Genomic DNA, 21,069 nt, shown 5'->3' with positions numbered 1-21,069 from the left:
TAGTGTTGCGCCCACTTTTCCTGAACATTTATTATTTTTTAATAGCTTTAGGTAATTTAAGGTCCAGGAGGTCACATCATCACAATGAAGCCAAGAATTGCTTTATTTTTTGTTTTTATTTTTTTAAGGCAGTATGCATTTTTTACTTGCTGATTTCTTGAACTTCCTGGCACTGTGTGGGTTGCTTTAAGATTGAGTCATTCATGCCATGGCTGTTTAATTTGGTGAAAAGCTGGCTATGACCAGAGAAGAGACCGTTAGGAAATGGTCGTGTTTTAAGTTTGCGTGTGCGTATAAGTGGAGTATTTTGGGTTCATTCATCTCTTGCCAATCTTAGTTGTTAAGTAATCTTCTTGCATTCCTATTTACATCATCCCCAGAATTTTGTGTTTCTGCCGCTGTCATAAAAACTGACTCTGGTCTGTAAGGTAGAGCTTCGTGCTTGGAATTAACCAGGAAAAGCCTCATTTATATCTCGTGCAAGAAGGACAGAGGGCCTGCAATGTGTGCTGGCTGCCAGAAGTTTTTATAGTAATACTTTGTATCTAGGCTCTGGCTCTTACCATTAAATGTGCTTTTTATAGAGTACCAAGTTATAAATGTAGTGCAGCTACGGCATATTAATCTTACTGCAGAGATTTAATGAGGCAGTTGTTTTGCGATGGACACTAGTGGGAACAGGGAGCGACAGAGTTTTACTTTACCACTGAGCTGCAGAAATATTCCTTGCCTGGTAATAATTATAACCACATGATCTCTTAGTTTTTCTTTCTTTTGCCAGTGCTTTTCCATGCAAAAGTGGCTTGGAAGGAGGTCCATTTCTAGGCAGTGAAATGGGATGGAAATTGGGCTGTTTTCTCAGTGGTTTGACATTTTAGCTTTGATCAGGCATGGGATCCTTGTTGCACAGAGAGAAATATGTAAGATGAGTTTCAAGAACACAGATAGTCTTTGCCAGTCCACTGAGATGGCTTTTAGATATTCATTACTTTTACTTGACTTTTATATAGGTTATAAAAAGTAAATGTGGTGAAACCTCTTTTTACATGGACAGAATAGAATTTCTGCTGGTTGGCCTTAAACTGATCCCACACTTGAAATTAATTGAAGTCCATGGGTTTATTGCCTCCAACACTTTTAAGCCAGTGCAATTTTTCATTTTCCCCAAAGTTGAAATTTTATGAAACCGAGTTATGGCAGTAACAATCCTTATGAAGAGGAGGATGAGAGGGAAAAGCACCACCTGCCAGGGATCATAATAAGGGGGAAAACATACTTCTTTTAAATTTCCATTTATAAGTGAAGTTAGCAAAATTGGAAACCGAGAGCTGCCATTTATTTCTGTAATAATAGTTGTGTCTTTGTTCCAAAATTAAGTCTTTTATCCAGGTTATTATGAATCCCGCGCTTCGTAGCACCCTTCTGAAGGGATGAACCGAGCAATAGTGCAGGTGCGGGTGAGATCATGAGTGGCGGATGTCACGTGTTTGAGTGGCATCCTTTAGGTCAAAGGACAGAGAGCTGCGATGAGGAGGGGTTTGTAGCTGTAGCTCAGGGGGTCTGTGAATATTTAGAAACCTTACCCTTTGGGGGAGTTGGGAACACAACAATTGGGTTGAAAGAACAATTGCCCTTCTTGAAGTGGTGTTGGGAGCAGGGCAGTACTTACGGGCATGGACCTTGTATTTATAACCCCTTAGGTTGTAGGCAGAGATTTGAATGGCTTGCGGAGTAATACAATTATTTTTTATGATCGGATCTCAAAGGACTTTATAAAAACTACATAACTAAGGCCATGTGCAATTATTGAAGTGTAGCCACCTGTGGGAAAGAAATGGTTGACAACATAAGCTTTCCAGAATCTTCCGACATCCACTAACACTAGAAATGGAACCCCCTAACACAAATAAACATCTTTTGAATGGGCGAGAAATAATTCTTCGTGAAAGTGGGGGCTGGAAAACATCTATTCTCACAGAGAGACCGAGAGACAGAGAGAGAGAAAGAGAGAGAAAGAGAGAGAGAGACTGAGATTGTAGCACTGATTACGCCACGGCATCATAGGCTATAATCGCACCCACCCCCCCAGAGGGTCCCTCTTAAGTGGTGACCTAAAAACAAATTCGCCAGTTGGCTGGAGCAGGCATCCTAAAGTTGCGGCAGAAGTGAATAAGCTTGACTGACTTCAGTCCCTGAAGGGTTCTATCTGTAAATGCAGAAGTGGAAGCAAAAACATTTTTTATTAGTCTTAAAATGACCCTGATTTTAATAACTAGCCGCAGTGTCAGAAGCGTGGACTGGAGTCGGTCTTTCGCTTTTAAGAGCTCAAGCATCATGCATGCATGCGTTCCTATTTGTTTGATAGTTTTGATACTGGATTTGTGTGAGGTGTCCATATTCTTGCATAATAAGGAAGGCGAGTTTTTATCATTTTTCTCTGCGTACTACTTAAAGTATTCAGAGCGTCTTCTTATTTAAAAAACAAACAGGCCTGCAAACTCGATGCATGGCATTTAAATAATCATATTGAAATTCAGACCTAGCACCCACATTTCCCTCAGTGCTATCAGTTTTATGAGAAACTGGAAACTGCGGCTACACAATGGAGAGTATTCAGCGTGTGTGCGTACTGCCTTCCAACAAGTGTTCGGTGCTGTGAGGACCAGCTTGCCATAATTGGGGCAGTTATTTATTTTCCTGAATTTCTCTCTAATTTGGCAGTATTTTACCACTTAGTTTTATTTGGTTGGAGGTCTTTGAACCACCGCCTGTTTGTTCTGTCTGTAGCTCTAGGTGAAATATTTGAAGGCAGTAAAGTCAAATGGGAGGGATCACAGTGTCAATTTGGGGAAATGTAGGCATGTAGGTACTTTTTAATTTGGTGGTACCTGATCTGTTCCTGTTTATAGAAAAAATACCAGTAAAGGACTTTTTCATGTACTTCTCCCCCCCCCCCTTTTTATCATCACTAAATAATATTTACTAAGCACTCACCTGGACACAGTGCTGTGCTGGGCATAGCACTAAGACAGACAAAAAAGAGCCTGTGATTACTCCCCCAGGAATGAGCACTCAAAACCCCAGTCTATTGAAATGGGCACTGTGTAGAGCATTGAGATAATAATTTTCCAGATGGCAAATCAACCCAAATTACCGATTCAGTTAAACACTACGTTCTTTAAAAACGAATAAACAAACAAACAAAATACTTGTTCTTTGAGATGAGAACTTTGTTTTTCTCATGAACCCAAGAGATTATTATATACATCTCAATGGAAGTTGATTTTGGCACATGCGAATCATTTGAAGGGTGGTGACAGAGTTACGTTCATTGCCGATGCGAAGAAAGGCTTTAGAACAACTGCCAGGAGGAAAGGGACCATACTGAATTGTAGAAGTGGGGATCATGGAAGCGTGTTACATGCAAGGCAGTGAAGAGCATTTCCAGACAGCAGGATGATGGTGTGGTGGCACTTACTGACTTTTCTAAGAAATCCGGGGCCAGTTTTGATTCTGTGAATTCTTGGCCAACATTTCAAATTTTTATCCTCCCTTATTAAAAAAAAATTGACTACAGATAATACGTTACATATTTCTTAGGTATCTTGATACAACTCTTTTATAACCCTTTTATTGACTATATTTTGAGACATAATTTATTTCTGACTTCAGAGGACTTTTTGCTATTAGAAATTAATGTCCCATAAATTATGTCATAGATTATATTGCCCAATTTCCCCTAAAGAGGCATATTCTCTCTTTCCTTTCCTTCCCCACCTTTGCTTTCCGATAAAGAGGAGGGCTGGCACCAGAAGGGTTGGGGGCACTTCTCTAAAATGAACCAAAGGACAGCACGTAGAATCAAAAAGTATTCAAAGTATTTGTTGTGCTCTAAGTAAAAATATTATGTGTGCTTTACTCTTATTCCCCCATGCTGTTTATATATCATTCTGAGGGGTGGTGGAATGGACCTGTTTTTAGTTTTCCCGCTATGTAGCTTTTTGACGTTTATAATGCCAATTTAAGTTATTGACTTCATTGTAATTTATAATTGCTCTTTGTATATATTGCCCCCCCCCCTTTTGTTTTTGGTGATTGCTTGTTTGAAAATGAGAGACATGCCAATGTATTTACACTTGAATCTGTGTTGGTAAGAATATTTTGCTATGTGCTAAGGGCTTATTGTGCTATCGCTGTCTAACAAATAATGGGGTAACTGTGTGTTTTGACCAGTTTGTAAGTAAAGGTCAATTTCGTGCTTATGGTAATTAGCTTACTTATTCTAGACTTTTGGCTAATTCTGGTAATTTCCCGTGAAACAGTCTATTTAGCAGAAAGGGAATTCATTCTTAAGCACAGTGGTTTTTTCCTTTGCATTGGAGACTTTAATTTTAAAAGTGCTTTATCTCTATCTTTTAAGCAAAAACCCCGAAAAGCCTATGAAAAATGGCAAAGTTCGCCTTAAGGGTGGACGGATAATGAATTATTTGAAGGAAGAGATGAGAAAAGGCCTGTGTGATGGAGGGAAGGAAAAACTTCAGTCACCACGAACTGACACAGCTTAGGGAAGGCTCACTTTGGGTTCTTCTGGAATAAAATCTGCCACGAAGCCCTCCTTTCACAGCTTCTAGGAAAACGGTGCTTCTGTTTTTGGTAGCAAGAAGATTAAACGTTACTTTGAAAGAACCTGTCTTTAAACCCCTATACTTACGGTCTCGCTTTTCTTTTAGACCCCAACTGTAAACTTGAAGACAAGACTGAAGATGGAGAGGCAGTAGACTGTAAGAAGAGGCCGGAAGACGGAGAGGAGCTGGAAGATGAAGCTGTGCACAGCTGTGACAGCTGCCTCCAGGTGTTTGAGTCACTGAGCGATATCACAGAACACAAGATTAATCAATGTCAGTTGACAGGTAAACAATACTTATCACTTCTTGTCTACGCATACCATTCTATTTCTGATTGTTTCAGTTCGTACCTTTTTTTTTCCCCCTCTTCCAATTGTTTTACTCCCACATTTGAAATGTAGGTAAGTCTAGAAGTGCTTTAGAAAGAATTCTAAGTTGGTGGTTTGTGGCAAACTCAGGTCATAGTCCTTAGATTATGAATTGTACCTCGAATTTTTTTAAATGTTTATTTATTTTTGAGACAGAGAGAGAGAGACAAGAGTGTGAGTGGGGAAGGGGCAGAGAGAGAGAGAGGGAGACAGGGAATTCGAAGCAGGCTCAAGGCTCTGAGCTGTCAGCACAGAGCCTGACGCGGGGCTCAAACTCAAGCTGTGAGATCATGACCTGAGCCGAAGTTGGATGTTTAACTGCCTGAGCCACATAGGTGCCCCTGAATTGTACCTAGATTTTAATAGCTAGCAGGTACATTTTTCTTTCTTTTTTTCCTAACTATAGTGATGTCATGCGGGTCCAGAATCTAACATGATGGTTAAAATAAAGTTAAAAAAAAAAAAAAAAAAAAAAAAAAGAGAACACTTTGAATGTGTTTTCAAAGAAGTTAAGCATGGATTAACTTATTTTGATTCAAATATCGCTTCCTCAAGGGAACTTTCTGTGATGCCTCTCTGCCTGAGTTGGGTGCCTTTTTGTGTTCCCATAAAGGCCTTTGCCTATTCCTGCATTTCACAGTTTCCGATGCATGTGTTCACATCTCCCTGTTCCTCCTGAGACTGTGAACTCATGGATGGCAGCAACTGTGTCTTCTTCGTCACCATACTCTCTGAGCCTTAGACAGTGCCTGGCCCACATTATGTTCCCACTAAGGTGTGGATGCTATTCTGCTTTGCAGTTCATAGGACAAATCCAATTTAGTGACGGGAAGCATGACGTGTTCGATTTAATTGTTGAATACAACTAAAACTCAGTTTGCCATATTTCTACCCTCTTTAAAAAACATGTTCTACAAGAATGGACTATATCAGCCTCAGTGGGACATTGTAGGCAGTTATTATTATTATTATTATTTTTTAGATTCATGTCATTTTTCTCTTGTTATTGGAAGCTGACATTCTATGGCTCTGTATGTGTTTGTAAATCTCTCTCGCTCTCTCTCTTTCCCAGCACAAATCTTTCTTCAATTAACCATGGGTAGGAAACATATTTACTTAAACAAGCTATTCTCCAACTGTTTTCCATACAATATTAATATTAATTAATTAATTAATTAATATTAATATTTTCGTAAGATTTTAAAAGGTGTTCCATTTTAGCCAGGTTTTCTGAACAGATTTTTGTGGAAATGTTGGACTAAATCCAATTAAATAGACTTTTTTGTTAAAGTGCACTGTGGTTTTTCAAGAAGGGACTATAGTGAATACGTTTAGGCCATAGAATCTTCTTTCTTTCAGAAAACCCCGTACTCTTGATTGTATCTTAAATTTGGGCAGCAATGTCGCATTTATAAACATTGGTCATACACATAAGTTTTTGTGGTTTTTAGGATTTTTGGTAACTTTTATTTTGTTACAGTTCCAAACTAATTAAAAATTGCAAAAATAATTCAGACAATGCCTATACATTATTTACCTGATTCACTGATTCAGTGATTAGTGATATTCCACCCCATTTGCTTTGTCATTATCTTTCTCTTTCATTAACTTAATCATTTGGGAGAAAATTGGTGACATCACGTCCTTCTAAATATAACTTCTGTATTTCCTAGAACGAATATTCTCTAACATGGACACAGCATACTTATCACAATCAGGAAGGTTAACATTTAAATACCATGGAATACTATTATTTAATCCACGATGAATATTTAAATTTGAATAGTTGCTTCAATAATGTCCTTTATAACTCTTTTTTCTTATCTAGGATGCAGGATCATGCATAACATTTATTTGTCATGTCTTTTTTGTTTCCTTTCACCTGGAATGATCTCTCAGCCTTTCTTTGTCTTTCTTGACCATGACATTTTTGAAGAGTAGCTACTTTACAGAATGCCTGTCTGTATTTGGGTTTGTCTGATGTTTCCTTATGATTAAATTCAAGTTCTAGAATTCTGTGGTAGGAACACCACCCAAATGGTGTTGTGCTCTTCTCAGTGCATTAAGTGTGCAAGCGTGTGATGCTGGTTTGTCCTGATGTTGATGATATTAACATTGACTACTTACTTAAGGTGGTGTCCACCAACTTTCTCCAGTGTAATGTTACTATTTTCCCTTTGTAAGTAACAAATATCTTGTGGGGAGATGCTTTGACACCATATAAATATCCTCATCCTTATAAAACATCCATTTTAACTGCATAATTTTTGTAGTTATTAATTAGCCTTCCAACAATGTCCTTTCTTATTCATTCACTCGTTTGTTAATTCATATCACCAGGGGCTTTTGGATTTTTATTTTATTCGGTGGCCAGAATTCATTACTGTCATTATTGTGGTGCTAGGATTGCCTGAGATTTAACCAATGGGAATCCCTTCAAATTGGATCTTGTGTTGGTTTCATGTGTCTTTATCATTATTTGAGGGTTTGACAAAGTTTCTGCTGCAGACAGATGCCCCAGGCTTTCCATATTCTTATTCATATCATTATCTTATTCATATCATTATCATATGTGCCAGTCCACAATCAGCCTTTTTTTCAAGGAGACCTCACTCCTTTAAGAAGAGAGGTATTTAGAAACCAAGATATGGGCACTATGTGTGCTCATTGCTGTAGGTATATCATTGATTATAGAGCCTTCCAGCAGACAGAGTTAAGAAGTGTATATGTAAATTTGATATACACATAGGAACCATGTGTTCATATTGATGACTCTAATTCAGTCCAACACTTCAAGTTCATCCCAGTCTTTTTGCTTTCCATATTCATTACTACATTCTTTAGCAGTGAGAAACCTAGCTTCATCTTCCTCAATATGTTTACCCATTTGCTTGAATCTAGAATACACATGGAGCCGTTTCAAAGTTGCTTTCCTATATCATCATGATAAGCAGACCAACTAACTAGAGTTTCACAGTTGTTTATTATTATTAATGCTATAATTTTAATGTAACATATACATACAGTGAAATTTATAAATCATAAGTGTACAATTTGATGAATTTTGACAAAATATATATATTCACGTGACCCACATCCCTCTGAAATACCTCCCTGCATCCTAGAAATTCCTCTTGTACCCCTTTCTTTTTTTTTTTTTTTTTTTTCAACGTTTTTTATTTATTTTTGGGGCAGAGAGAGACAGAGCATGAACGGGGGAGGGGCAGAGAGAGAGGGAGACACAGAATCGGAAACAGGCTCCAGGCTCCGAGCCATCAGCCCAGAGCCTGACGCGGGGCTCGAACTCACGGACGGCGAGATCGTGACCTGGCTGAAGTCGGACGCTTAACCGACTGCGCCACCCAGGCGCCCCTACCCCTTTCTGATCAATAATGCTCCAGCAGAAGTAATTAGCTTTTAAGTTTTTTTAACGATAGATTAGTTTTGTCTGTTCTAAGACTTCTTTTTTTTTAAAATTTTTTAAATGTTTATTTATTTTTGAGAGAGAGAGAGCACGAGTGAGGGAGGGGCAGAGAGAGGGAGACACAGAATCAGAAGCAGGCTCCAGGCCCTGAGCTGTCAGCACAGAGCCGGATGCAGGGCTTGAACCCATGAACCATGAGATCATGACCTGAGCTGAAGTCGAACGCTTAACCAATTGAGCCACCTAGGCACCCCTAAGACTTGTTATAAGTGGAATTGCACACTTTTTTTTGAGTACAGCTTTTTTTTTTTTTTTTAATGTTTATTTTTGAGAGAGAGAGAGAGAGAGAGAGAGAGAGAGACAGAGTGTGAGCAGGGAAAGGGCTGGGAGAGAGGGAGACACAGAATCCGAAGCAGGCTCCATGCTCTGAGCTGTCAGCACAGAGCCTTACCCGGGGCTCGAACCCATGAACAGTGAGATCATGACCTGAGCTGAAGTCAGATGTATAACCAAATGAGCCACTCAGGCTCCCCTTGAGTCCAGCTTCTTTTGCTCAGTATAATGTCTGTGAGATTCATTCATGTTGTATGTATGAATAATGTGTTTTTTCTTGCTGACTGGTATTCCATAAGATGAATATATCATCATTTATTTCCATTCTTCCATTGGTAGACATTTTGGTTATTTTTTGGTTTTTGGTTCTTATGAATAAAGTTGTTGTGCACCGTCCTGCGTAGGTCTTTCTGTGGACATATATTTTATTTCTCCTGATTTAATAAGTCATGGTAGAATTGCTGAGTCATGGGAGAGGGTTGGTGGGATATGTTTAACTGTATACAAAACTTCTGAACCTTTTCCCAAAGTGGTTGCACCATTTTACACTCCTGCCAGCGATGTCTGAGAGTTCCAGTTATGCTTCCTTGCTAACATTTGTGTTGTCAGTCTTTTTAATTTTAACATGCTCTTGGATGTGTATTGGTATTCTTTGTGGATTTATTTGCATTTCCTAGCTCATATACATTTAATTGACTTCATTTAATGCATTTTTTATCCCTTAGAATGCATAATTTTTGAAAAGTTCCATTAAATGCAGACAATTAGTATGATTCTGTTTTCAGTGGAATAGCTGGTGATTTAAAAGAAGCTTTACTCATGTAGAATCATCAGTACTGTTAGAGTAAAAACATAGTGACTTGACTGACATGGCGAATATATACTATGCCAGCAAGAAATCTTACCTTAGGTAAGAGGGGGTTGTTAAGCAAACCCTAAATTCTGTTTAGTGCTTACTTTTTATTGAGTTTCTGCCACGTAGTTATCCTTATGTTCAGCTTGACGAAATAGAATGGAAGCAAAAGATACTATTCCTATACAACTTTCTGTATTACACAATATATATTCCTTTAGATATTACGCAACTTTAATACCAGGGCAGAAAATGCTGGATTTTCAGCACATGGTATGGTGGAGTTATTTATGGGTTAAATATTGTTTTTCTTCAACTCCTCACTCTAATAAAATATTTGGTTTATTTTGATCTTAAACTTTGTACAAGTAGGGGAGCTAGTCTGTGCTCACATACCACAACATCTTAATCAAAGGTAGGAAAACAGAAGCTTACTTGTGACAATGAAACACATTTCAGGAAGGATAGATCTGCTAAGCCTTGGTCCTGTTTGTTGTTCAGGATGATTTCTCTGGGAGGGTGGAGGATTGATGAGGAAAAGCAGAGGCGGAGGATCAGAGAGAAAAGGGGGAGAAACAAAATCAGGAATCATTCACATTTGTTCAAGGTGTTGAAGTTGACACTTGAGTAGGCTAAGGGTACCCTTCAGACTAATCTGAAAAAGATTAAAGATCCTTGGAAGTATTTTAATTAAAAAAAGTAATATGATGCTTCTACCCTCTTCTTTGATTAAATCATTTTAATGTAAGCTGGGAGGTTCAACTCTTCTGATTCCTGTTTCCTGCTGCTTCAGTTAACTCTTTTTCTGGTGCTTTCCTCCCCCCACCCCCATGGACAAAGTGTTAGTTTAGCAAAGGAGGGTATTTCTAGTTTTCTTTTCCCCTCTTAGTTGACTTTTTCTTTCATTGTTCTTTTTTACTCTCTTTGTCATTTAACTTCATCTAGCCCCATTTGTACCCGTGCTCATTCCCTCTGATTCCTGTCCTTTCCTAAAGACTCTTCATTTCTTTGTTGTCCGTATTTCTCTGCTCCCTTTGTCTTTGGTTTATAGTCTCTCGCTGCTTTCTCTCCTTTTCCCTTGCTCCTTATGGCTTCCTTTCTATTAACCTTGAAGTCTTACTTACATGTTTCGGCCTCTCCAGCCAGACTTTTTGGTAAACCATTTACATGAAGAAAGAGTAATGTTTTGGAGGGTTGACTGTAGAGTAGAATTAGGAGATGAAGAAATGTTAAAACTTGTTGATTTGTAAGATGATGTAGAGCTGGGTTATTCTGTGGTTTGACGCCTATGGGAGTTACTGAGGGTAGTTCCCATGTCAGAGAACTGGTAGATACCCTGCTTTCAGATTCTTTCCATCCTGTAACTGTGGGTTTCTTGGTAACTTGAGATTTGTTCCTTTGGTGACTTTCATCCCCAAGAGTGAGGCACATTCTTTGGGGAGTCTGCCTATATCAAAACTGATTCACTCTGTATTAAATGTCTTGAAATCCTGGTATAGTTTTGCCAAGTGACCCCAGACTAGACCCCAGAATTGACTGAGCTTTAGAAGATGAAGTTCACATATGGAGCAAGATGACCAGTTCTAGACCCAGATTTGAAAATCATCATGTGGATTAAGTGTGCCCCAGATCAGTTCATGAGTAGATATTAGTAACCTGGACTGAATTCACAGCCAGTAGATCCATCTGGGGACCTAGAGATCTAAGGGATCATACATACAATTCATGGAGTTCATCACTGAGGGGTGATGAAATGTGGGCACTATTCTGGACCAGAGTCCTGATCTAGAAAACAAAATAGTCCCTTAAGGATAGGTAGGGACAAGGTGGCACTTGTGAAGGTGAGCTTTCTTTTTTGTCTCATGGTGCAGTTTTCTTCTAGTCTGCAGTCCAACATGTGGTAAGTTATGTATCATCCCTGCTTAAAGGAATAAGGGGAAGGGTGGAAAGAAAAAAAAATTAAATCCCACTTTTCAATTGTCGCAGTAGATGGAAACCACCTGTCCTGCCCCAGTCTTGCTCTCTTTTTCCTGGAGGCTGGGAAGGGAGGGAAATCAACAGTAATGCTGTTGGGACTCTCTGATGCAGAAGACAGATTATCAAAATATATATTTAAAGAAGGAAAAGCACAGAGAACCTCTCATTTTACTAATCCACAAACCCTATCATTTCTTGCCAATTCCCTCAGGGGGTGGGGAAGGCTGGAAGCCAGAGGGGTCTCATCACACTTCTCAACAAAGATTTAATAGCAGGGTGCTATGGGGAAGGCTGAGATTACGGAGACTTTATTACGCTTACAAAACTGAGTACGAACTAGCATTGTAAATCATCAAAACTAAGCTACACTTAACAGGATAAATGTGTAAAGTGCATTTGGTAATACTGTATGCTTGTTGTTCTGAGTCATTTTTCTCTTCTTTCCTGCTAATTTGCAAACTTGAGTTGTCTGTTAAGTGTTCTTTCACATCATTAATGTGAATTGCCGGGGTGTAAATGCAGAAAAAACTAAAGAGCATTGTATTAGTTCTTAACTGGCTGGCGCACCATACAGTTGGTAAGATGAGTGAGTAGAGAGAAGTATGATAGCAAGACGATCGCACTTTTGGGGAAACACGTTTGTAGACCAGATTTACAAAACCCTCGCCATATTTGTGGCTCCTTTACAAATGTTATTCCTGTACAGGCTCACATTTTTGGGGAAAACGAAGAGGCTCACATTTTGGGGGGAAAATGAACTGAACTGAATGCTTTGCATCAGATAAAATAATGTGTTCACTTCATTTGATTTTAAAAGTTATGAGACTTCTTGGAAGCTTCAATAGGTTTTGTGAACTGAAGACTTTTCAACATGTGTTGTTTTTTTTTTTCCAAAGAATTTTTTAAAAAGTAAAAGTGATTGTACATGTGTTATATGGTTGTGGCAAATTAAAGACTGGCTGGTTCCACCCAAAAATCAAGTACTCTAACAGCTAGTTCTCTTGGCACAGGGAATAAGGAAACCAAGTATTTTATGAAATGAAACATTATTTTCATAGAAGCATATTGAAACTGTTTTTAGAAACTTTTTTTTTTTTGGTTTCCCTTTTTAATAAAGCATTAGTTGCAATAAATTGAATGAAATAAATGTGATATTTTAACTCTTTAGTTTATATCAATTCAGTTTAAGGCATATAGCTTATATTTGCATATTTCTGTATTAATTTCTAAACTGCTTCATTATTCATACTTTGTTATTAAGTATTTATATATTAATTAGTTATTTATTTCTATATAATTGGGCTTAAGGCATTGTGTGTTTTATTGTTTTATTCCCCTACATTTGATCAATTCCTTGTTTCATACCTAAAATATTTTTTTTAGCTGTTAGCCTGCTTTTTCCAAATCCCCTAAGTCCCCAAAATGGAGTTTCATGCCCTCCATCGATTCCATTCCCAGCCCCTTCTCCACATATTTCTTAATTTTTAGACTAATTGTTTCCAAACTTTTTGATAAGTAAAAAGTTAGTTTGCCTCTTTATCGAACGTATTTATTTATCAACACATTTCACTGATGCGTGTATGGTACAACATTCACAAAAGTAGAAATTGAAAACTGAAGTAAAGATGAAATACACAGGTGTATAAAATAAATTTGTGTTGTTTTATCATCCTGGTCTAGATTCACTTATTTTAACGATTCATTTTAAATGGCCGTGAGAGCTGAAAAACCTATCTCACAGAACCATCAAAGAGAGAACGTGTGTCATTACACTTCTCAGTAAGGTTTGTCATTGGCAATGGTGGACGTAAGCCCCTATTTCAAGTAACTTTCCTGATAATCTCAGTTTTGTTTTGCCAGGCTGTGGTCAAGTCTGATTAAATGGTTTTCCTCCTTTACACAGTGGCTGACAAAGAGCTTTCACCAGGAGTGGAAGGGCCGGGTTTGCCGTTTTCTTGTCGATGACTTGTTCTCGAATATCAGCATCCTGCAGTTTTCCTTGCAGAAAACTTTAGAAATCACTTGTCAAAATTTGAAAATCTTGTGTAAATTACGTTAGTTAACATTAAAGAAGATGATCCATATGTCTGTTTTACTGGGCACAGAAGACTGAGTTATTTTGAGGCGTGGGAAGGTCCTGGAAAAAGCAAGGGCACCCAGGCTCACGGGGATACTATTTATCTTCCTGCTCTCAGGAAGGTCTGCTTTGTTTCTGGATGGCTATTTATGGCTTGTGTCTGTTCTGATTGGTTTCTAAATACTCAGAGTATCTGCTCTATGCTAGGAGTTGTACCCTAGGTTTCAGAGACTGCTGTTCTCGACTACCGTGTGGTATAGCCTGTGAAAAACAGCTCGCCAGTCTCTGCTCCTCTCAGTTTCAGATGAAGTGATGGGGTTGAATGTGTCATTTTCATAGTCTGGCAGGGCCATGACCAAGTTCTATACATTTGCCAGGGAAAAAGCAATCCTCCCTAATTGGTTCCAACCTCTGAGCTGTTGGCTGAGTGAGCTGCTTTTTCTGGTTTGGGAGGGAGAGTTAGTTAAGCTATTACCTGCTATGAAAGCTTTGTTATTGCCACATAGGAGTTTTGATAGTAGTACCTAATCTACCATTGTCTTCTGGGTATATTTGTTTGTGAAATCCTCTGTCAAAACATGGGTGTAAAGATAGTCATTTTTGGTCCATTATTTTCTCAATGCTCTTTGAACGCTTTGGCGCATTGTAATTAGGATTTATAAAAGGACTGTACTGATGAGTTACGTTTTCCTGTTGTGAATGAGTTATTATGTGTATTAATTTATTAAAATTAAATAGTTGGAATGTTGACGGGGGTCGTTAAGAAATATTTCTATGTATTTTTGATATGCCTTTTAAAATTGATGTTTTTATTCTCAGCCTGCCTTAATAAGTTGTAAATCACAAGAAAACTACTGATTGTGAGGGGAAAGTTCCTGAAGGATGAAATTCCTAGAACCAGAAAATAAATGGGTGCATTCACTTTATTTTTTACAAGTAGAACCTAAGTGGAGGATGTCACGTATTAGCTATATTTGCAAATTACCTGTGCCTTGATGACTTTGAGGTTTTTGAAATTAGCGTTTTGAAATGACTATAATCCAAAAAAAAAAAAATTAACATTATTTGTGTAGAAAAAAGTGTTACCTCTAGATGTCTTGTGAAACCACAACTGTTTTAGATAAATGGTTTTGCCTTAGTTGTATAATTGATAATGAATATATAATCATCTAATTCTGTGGTTTCAGGATTTATTTGCCAAAAATTGTAAATAAAATGTCAAGAACACAATCCATGGGAGAATATCTTCAAGAATTTCCACTGCGTCCTTGATGGTCATTGATGGTAATTAAAGCTGTCAGTTAGTCCCTGTGGAGAAGTGTAAAAATTATAAATGAAGGGCTGTACTTGGGATGTGGAAACAGTGGGGCCTCTTTTGTGGGGAAGATGAATTAAAAGAGATCAACTATTTCCTAGGCCCTGTGCAGCCATTCAGTCTGTCTTACAAGCAGGGCAACGTGTAGCAATTTGGATACAGTTGTGTGCACACAAGGACTCTGCCACATGTAGCCTGTTCTCAGATGTGAAATTTAACATGATAAAACTTAAGATGTTGAAGTTTTACATTTTGCATGACTGCACTTGATTTTTTTTTTTTTTTTTTACAATACTTAGGATGCTTGTGACCAGTATCTACTTCCTTTAAAGGGTAGTGAGTTCCTAAAGAAGTATTAAAAGTACACTGTTTCCCCATTCTTTCTCTTTGTGCTACTATGGCTGGGGATCTTGTCTTTGGGGAATGGCAGCAATGTCACAGAGATCTATGACCTCTTAATAGGCCTTGGGAGGGGAAGGCAGGAATCATTCTACACTGTGCCTCAGGGCTTAGTTCCTTTAAACTTCAAGGAATTGGACTGGAACTCTTCACTCCTTCTTTCTTTCAGCTTTACCTTCGGGGGAAATTGATCGATTAGAGGTGATTATTCCACAAACTCTGAACCCTTTTCCCCTCTTTGTTCCAACTGGAGCTTCTCAAAGTTTAAAGGGATTGTGTCTCCTGGGTGAATTGTAGAATGAATTTAAGTAGATTATTGGGTAGAACCCTTTGAACACACATTAAAAGTGCTAAAAAATATATTTGGAACAGAAGGAAATATTTGAAGCCAAAGGATAAAGAAACATTTGTTTCAGTACTGATTATAATGTAATTATATGGGATATTTTTGAGCAAACGATTAGCTGTTAGACTGTAGAAGCATAGTAGTGCTTCACACCAAGAAAATAACGGGATCAGTGCAACAAAATAGACAAGTGTGCAAAATCCGGATGGTGCGAGACCCTAATGGGACCGAAGACATCCGCAAATGACTAGTTTTATATGTGTCCTCTATTAGGCACAGCAAGATTCTACTAATTGATGGCTTTTAGGTTTTTCTAACTTACTTGTTTAACAACAACAACAACAAGATAATATATACGTCATTTTTTAATTTTGCATGCATGCATGCGTGATAGATTTGTCTTATGGACACTGTGGACCTCGTATGAATTGTATCTATGACCGCATCAATTTAGTTTTTCCTTCTTTAAAAAACTCCCAATTCTTCACCTCTACCTACCCACAGAGCAGTATTAGCTCCCCCTGGTGACTAAATAAAAGTGTAGACAAGAGTGATTGGGGTAATGAGTGTCATTAACTTTTTAATCTTTAAATGTATAATTAATATTAAGATGCATACAGTAGGCAGGAACACTGAACTGTTTTCCAAGTAAAAATTCTAATTAGTCTTGAGAAATGTCCATTTTCATATCAGTATCTACATAATGAAGGCTGGTCTACCTTATGTGGCTTTTCTTGGAGTTGTGCCCATTTTAATGACCCCAGAGCTCTTGGTTTTCCAACGTGGGAGATACTGGAACAGAGGGTAAATATTCAGATTGTCTGTACACTAGGAGCTCATTACAAACAGAGAAAGTAAAAGCAACTACCAATTTACCTATCTTTATCATTCTTACAAAAAAGACTTTGTATAAAAAAGGTCATCATTGTTAGAATGATTTAAAAAAATATATCCTTTTAGAAAAACACTGTTATACATTCAAGCACTAAGATATATATTTTTTTTGTTTTATCAAGAAAACATTTTTCCGTTTAACTTATGAATTATTTAAGGTGTATATTTTTATTACTGAGGTTGACTTTCAGCTTAACTCATATAGTTTAATTTATAAAAAATTTCTCCATCATAATTAAATTATCAGGTTGACAGTTGAGAATGCTTTTGTAATCTTTTTGAAAAGGAATCTGTCTAATCTGTCATGGACTTACTGTTTCCTATATGTAATTTTATTTTCCATGCAAAGTATTTGCTTTTCACTTGTTTCATAATGGTTATCAGAAAGCAGTGTTCTGTGACTCAATGATCTGGTTTAATATTTTATATTAAATATTACATATGATCATGCATTCAAAAGGAAAGATTTAAAATTTTATCCGAGAGCTACTATTTGAATTGTTCTTTTGCTCCTCCTATTCTTCTGAATGTATTCTCCCTGTAATTTAACTCCACACCCCCCACACTCACTATTCTTTGGCTTCTCTTCCCTTCCCAGGACTTTATTTTTAGAGCGCGAGCCTTAGCCTCTAGGTTTGTATTTTCCTTTTGTTTTTCCCAGGTACCTGTGTATGTTGGAAAAAAGGATACAGTCTTCTAAATGTAACTGTTTCTTCTCAATACATGAGGTATCATCTTCTTTGGCTTGTGAAATCTACCGAAAACTTCTTTTGGATATTTTGTCATTCGACCTAGAGTGATGGCATGGTTATCAAGCAGCAGAGCTGAACACAGCCCCTTCTCCTCATCTGAGTTTCTCTCCCTCCCCTCAGTGCTTCCTTTCTCACGCGTGCTGCCTGCCCTTTGCAGTTCATTTGTCTGAGTCTTAACGAAAGAGCAAAGGACTTACTTTTGCATGTGAGTCACTCATAGGTAGAGCTTAAGTTAGTGCCTCACAACTAAATAGTGCAAAGCTTTCTTCATGCAAATACTGGTTTAAAACGGACACATTTTTATTAATACAAATATTATTGTATTGATTAGATACTGCAGGATAATCAAAAGTATGTGGCATCATTTCTTGTTATACTAAGACCGTGCAGAGATAGTGAAATGAATAGCATGTCTCATAAGTCTGTTTTCCCAAATACTACTATGCATTTGTCAGGAGTATTCAGTTCAATAAATGTTTTTCAAGGTCTTACTCTTTGTCCAGTAAGTACTGGAAATACGGCGTCCAGGATGTTCTGGGAGAAAAATGGTTGAGAGTGGCTTGCTGAGCCCAACCTGGAGGTCTATGGATGGCTTCCTGGAGCACATGATGCTGTTAGCATTGAGAAAGAGTTAGCTAGGCGAAGAAAGGTAGGGAGGGGAACATTTCGGGCAGAGAAAAGAGAAAGAAGAATAAGGGAGAGAAAACAAACAGAATAACTACTTGGGCACCTTTGAATAAGAGGAAAAGTGCAAGAGAGGGAATTGGTGAGATAATATGAATGTATGAATTATCAATTGCTGTGTAATAAGTTACTCTAAAACTTTCTGACTTAAAAACCACAATCTTAAAGTTTATGGGGGTCAGGAATTTGGGAGCAGCTTACTTGGGAGATTCTGGCTCAGCCTCTCTGATAAGGTTGTAGTCAATGGGTTGGCCAGGGCTACAACCATCTGAATGCTTGAGTGGGGCTGGAGGATCCACTTCTGGGCTCAGTCACATAGCTGCTGATCGGACACCTCAGGTCTTCACCACATGGGCTTCTCTACAGGGTAGCTCATGATATGGCAGCCGACTTTCCTCAGAACGAGAACTCCGAGGAGAAGGAGAGGGAGAGGGAGGGATATGGAAGTTGCAATGCCTTTTATGACTTAATCTTGGGAGTGGCATACTATTAAGTCTGCCATATTCTATTACAGATCACACAGACTAACAGACTAATTCTGGTATGATACCCGAGAGAATTATTATACAAAGGCATCTATACCAGGAGGTGGGGATCTTTGGGGGCCATCTGGAAGGTTGGTTATTATAATGAACCAGGAAAGGAAAGTAGGGTCTGGTCATGGAGGGAGGGTGCTAAGCTAAGAACTTAAATTTGATTCTCTGGCCTGTGCTTTTCATACTATTCTGAGGAATCCTGCAGGTATCAGCCAGGTAGGCATAGAAGTAGGGATTGAGTTAGTAGGAGTCCTGCATTCCCAGAACAGCCCAGGCTGGAGTTCTTTTATGTACTAGATATTCCAGTAAGATTTTATTTGAATATTGAGTTTAGAAACTTAAGAATGTTTGATAATTACTGTTTCAGGCAGTGGGTAGCTATTGAAGGTTTTCTGCAGGGGAACATCTGTTCAGGTTGGATGGCATGTGGAGAGTAGATTAGAGAAGGAGTAGCAGCTCTTGTGATGGCACTGTTACGAAAAGATGGGGCCCAAGTCAGTGCAGTGGTCACAGGAGTGGAGAGGAGGCTCAAATTCAATAAATATTGAGAAGGTAAACATCATCCAGATGTACTGATTGATTCATTGTGGGACATAAGAACAAGGAAAAGATCTGGAATGAGCCCCACGTCTCTGAATTCCTCAGGTGCATTGGGTGACCATCGCCTGGCATCAGAGATGAGAAAGAAGCAGGTTAAGTGAGTTCACTCAAGCTCATGTTAAATTTGAGATACTTTTCTGGCTAAGTTGTTTAACATAGCAGTTGCGTATGTAGACCAGAAACCAAAGGTAGGCATCTGGCCACTTAGCATACTTCCTGTTTCCTTGGGTTGTGGTATAGTTTTCCCTTTGTCAATTATCTAAGTTTCTCCCCCAGCTTACCCCCATTTCAGTGACACTGTTTCTGATCCAGCTTCCCCCTCCCCCCATCTTAATAATGGAAAACCTCCTCCCTTAGGTTGGTTTCTACTCTCACTTCGGCTGCTGGATAGAAGGCCCCATACAGCTGGGGTTGTTCCAGCGAGCGGAAGGGACACCCTGAAAAAGCAAGACCTATAAAAGCTTTAAGGCTGACTAGTGTTCTTTTCTTTCGAGATGAGGAATTTTGACATCCAGGGTTTAATGCCTTATTGAAATCCAGCAAATGGATGCTAAGAAGGGTGTTTTATTCTCACAGGATTAGAGCAGTGGGTTTTCTTTTTAGAAATATATCCTAAGGTTCATCTCTATAGGAGAATCTTACTACTTAGGGATTGTCGGTTATGCCCACCAGCACCTCCCCCCACCCCACACAAAAAATTACCAGGCAGACTTAATTTTGTTATTCATTTTTTTTTTCTTTTTTGGAATCTGTGGCTATCTCGTGAATCTTCACAGACTGCTTTTAGGCTTGAATTTTAGACTTGCAGTTCCCAATCATCTCCCTGAGCATTATTTTCATTAAAAATTCCATTAGCTTTAAAAAAATCAATGTAATCATTCAGTAGTAATTAATTCTTACCAATCTTTGAATGGAAAGATGAATTAACAAAACTTCAAGATGTTAAAATGAGTCAAAAGAGTTGTGTGGTTAATGGGACTAGTAGAGATGTCAGTATAATGGATAGAGGGGTGGGCTCTGGCAGCTGGCCAACCACAATGCAAATCTCACTTCTCCAGAAGCTAGCTGTGTGGCCTTAGGCACATAACTTACATTTTTAATCTAAAACTTCTTTATCTGTAAAGTGGGGGCAATAATAAAAAGGTAATAATATTGCCTGCCTCCTAGGGTTGTGTTGATTAAATGAGATAATAGATGTATCATTCCGGTAAGGTGCTTGGTACACAGTGAGTCCTCACTATAAACATAATTATTAGTATTAATGTTATCAAAGGTGGAAATGATTCCTTTAAGAATAACTCACACGAGTCAGATTCTAGATTTGGATGTCTTCCAGAATCCTGAGAGGTTTTGAAAGAGTTAGTATGAGTTAATACTTGGCGTTCAGTGTTAAATTCTCCCCCTTTTAAAATTCAAAAGGGAATAATATGTGATTGGTGTTGGGGGAAAGGGGCAGTTGGAAGAAATAAGAATTAGTTTAATTAAGCATGCTTATCAATATTCTAGTAAGACCTTAATGTGGAGATTTGTATAGAATAGAGAACATCGCATTTTGAGAATAAAGAAGAGAGGCCCTGTGTCTGTATAACATTTTATTCTAATTTTATTCTACACAAGATATTAAAAATTAAGTCCCTGACATAAACTTTTGGCCTGCACTCTGGTGCGTGTAACTATAAGAAGACAGTTGTGCAATGGATAGCATTGAAAAATGTTGTGCTCATAGCTTATAGCTTATTTATTTATTTATTCCCATGCATCTTTTAGAATGTTTTAAAAATAATCCTCCCTGGTTTTGTGAATTACCTCAAAAATTATAAAATAATTAATTTTAGCTTAGTGCAATTAAAAATATTCATACCTTGTTGTCAGTAGGCATGCGTAAG

General features: G+C 38.1%; 1 protein-coding gene across 1 annotated transcript in view; it reads left to right on the top strand.

Annotated features, from left to right (window-relative positions):
* The window catches only part of ZNF521 (zinc finger protein 521), a 278,899-nt gene that overhangs the window by 24,163 nt on the left and 233,667 nt on the right, over positions 1-21,069 (top strand). Inside the window, exon 3 of the mRNA XM_042910390.1 lies at positions 4,731-4,910. Coding sequence (XP_042766324.1) covers positions 4,731-4,910 — 180 coding nt within the window. The remainder of the gene's footprint in view (positions 1-4,730; positions 4,911-21,069) is intronic.

This window comes from Panthera leo, chromosome D3 (assembly GCF_018350215.1).
Source record: "Panthera leo isolate Ple1 chromosome D3, P.leo_Ple1_pat1.1, whole genome shotgun sequence".
NCBI classification, from domain to species: domain Eukaryota; kingdom Metazoa; phylum Chordata; class Mammalia; order Carnivora; family Felidae; genus Panthera; species Panthera leo.
Note: the sequence above shows the minus strand (reverse complement) of the source record. Positions and strands in the feature narration are given on the sequence as shown.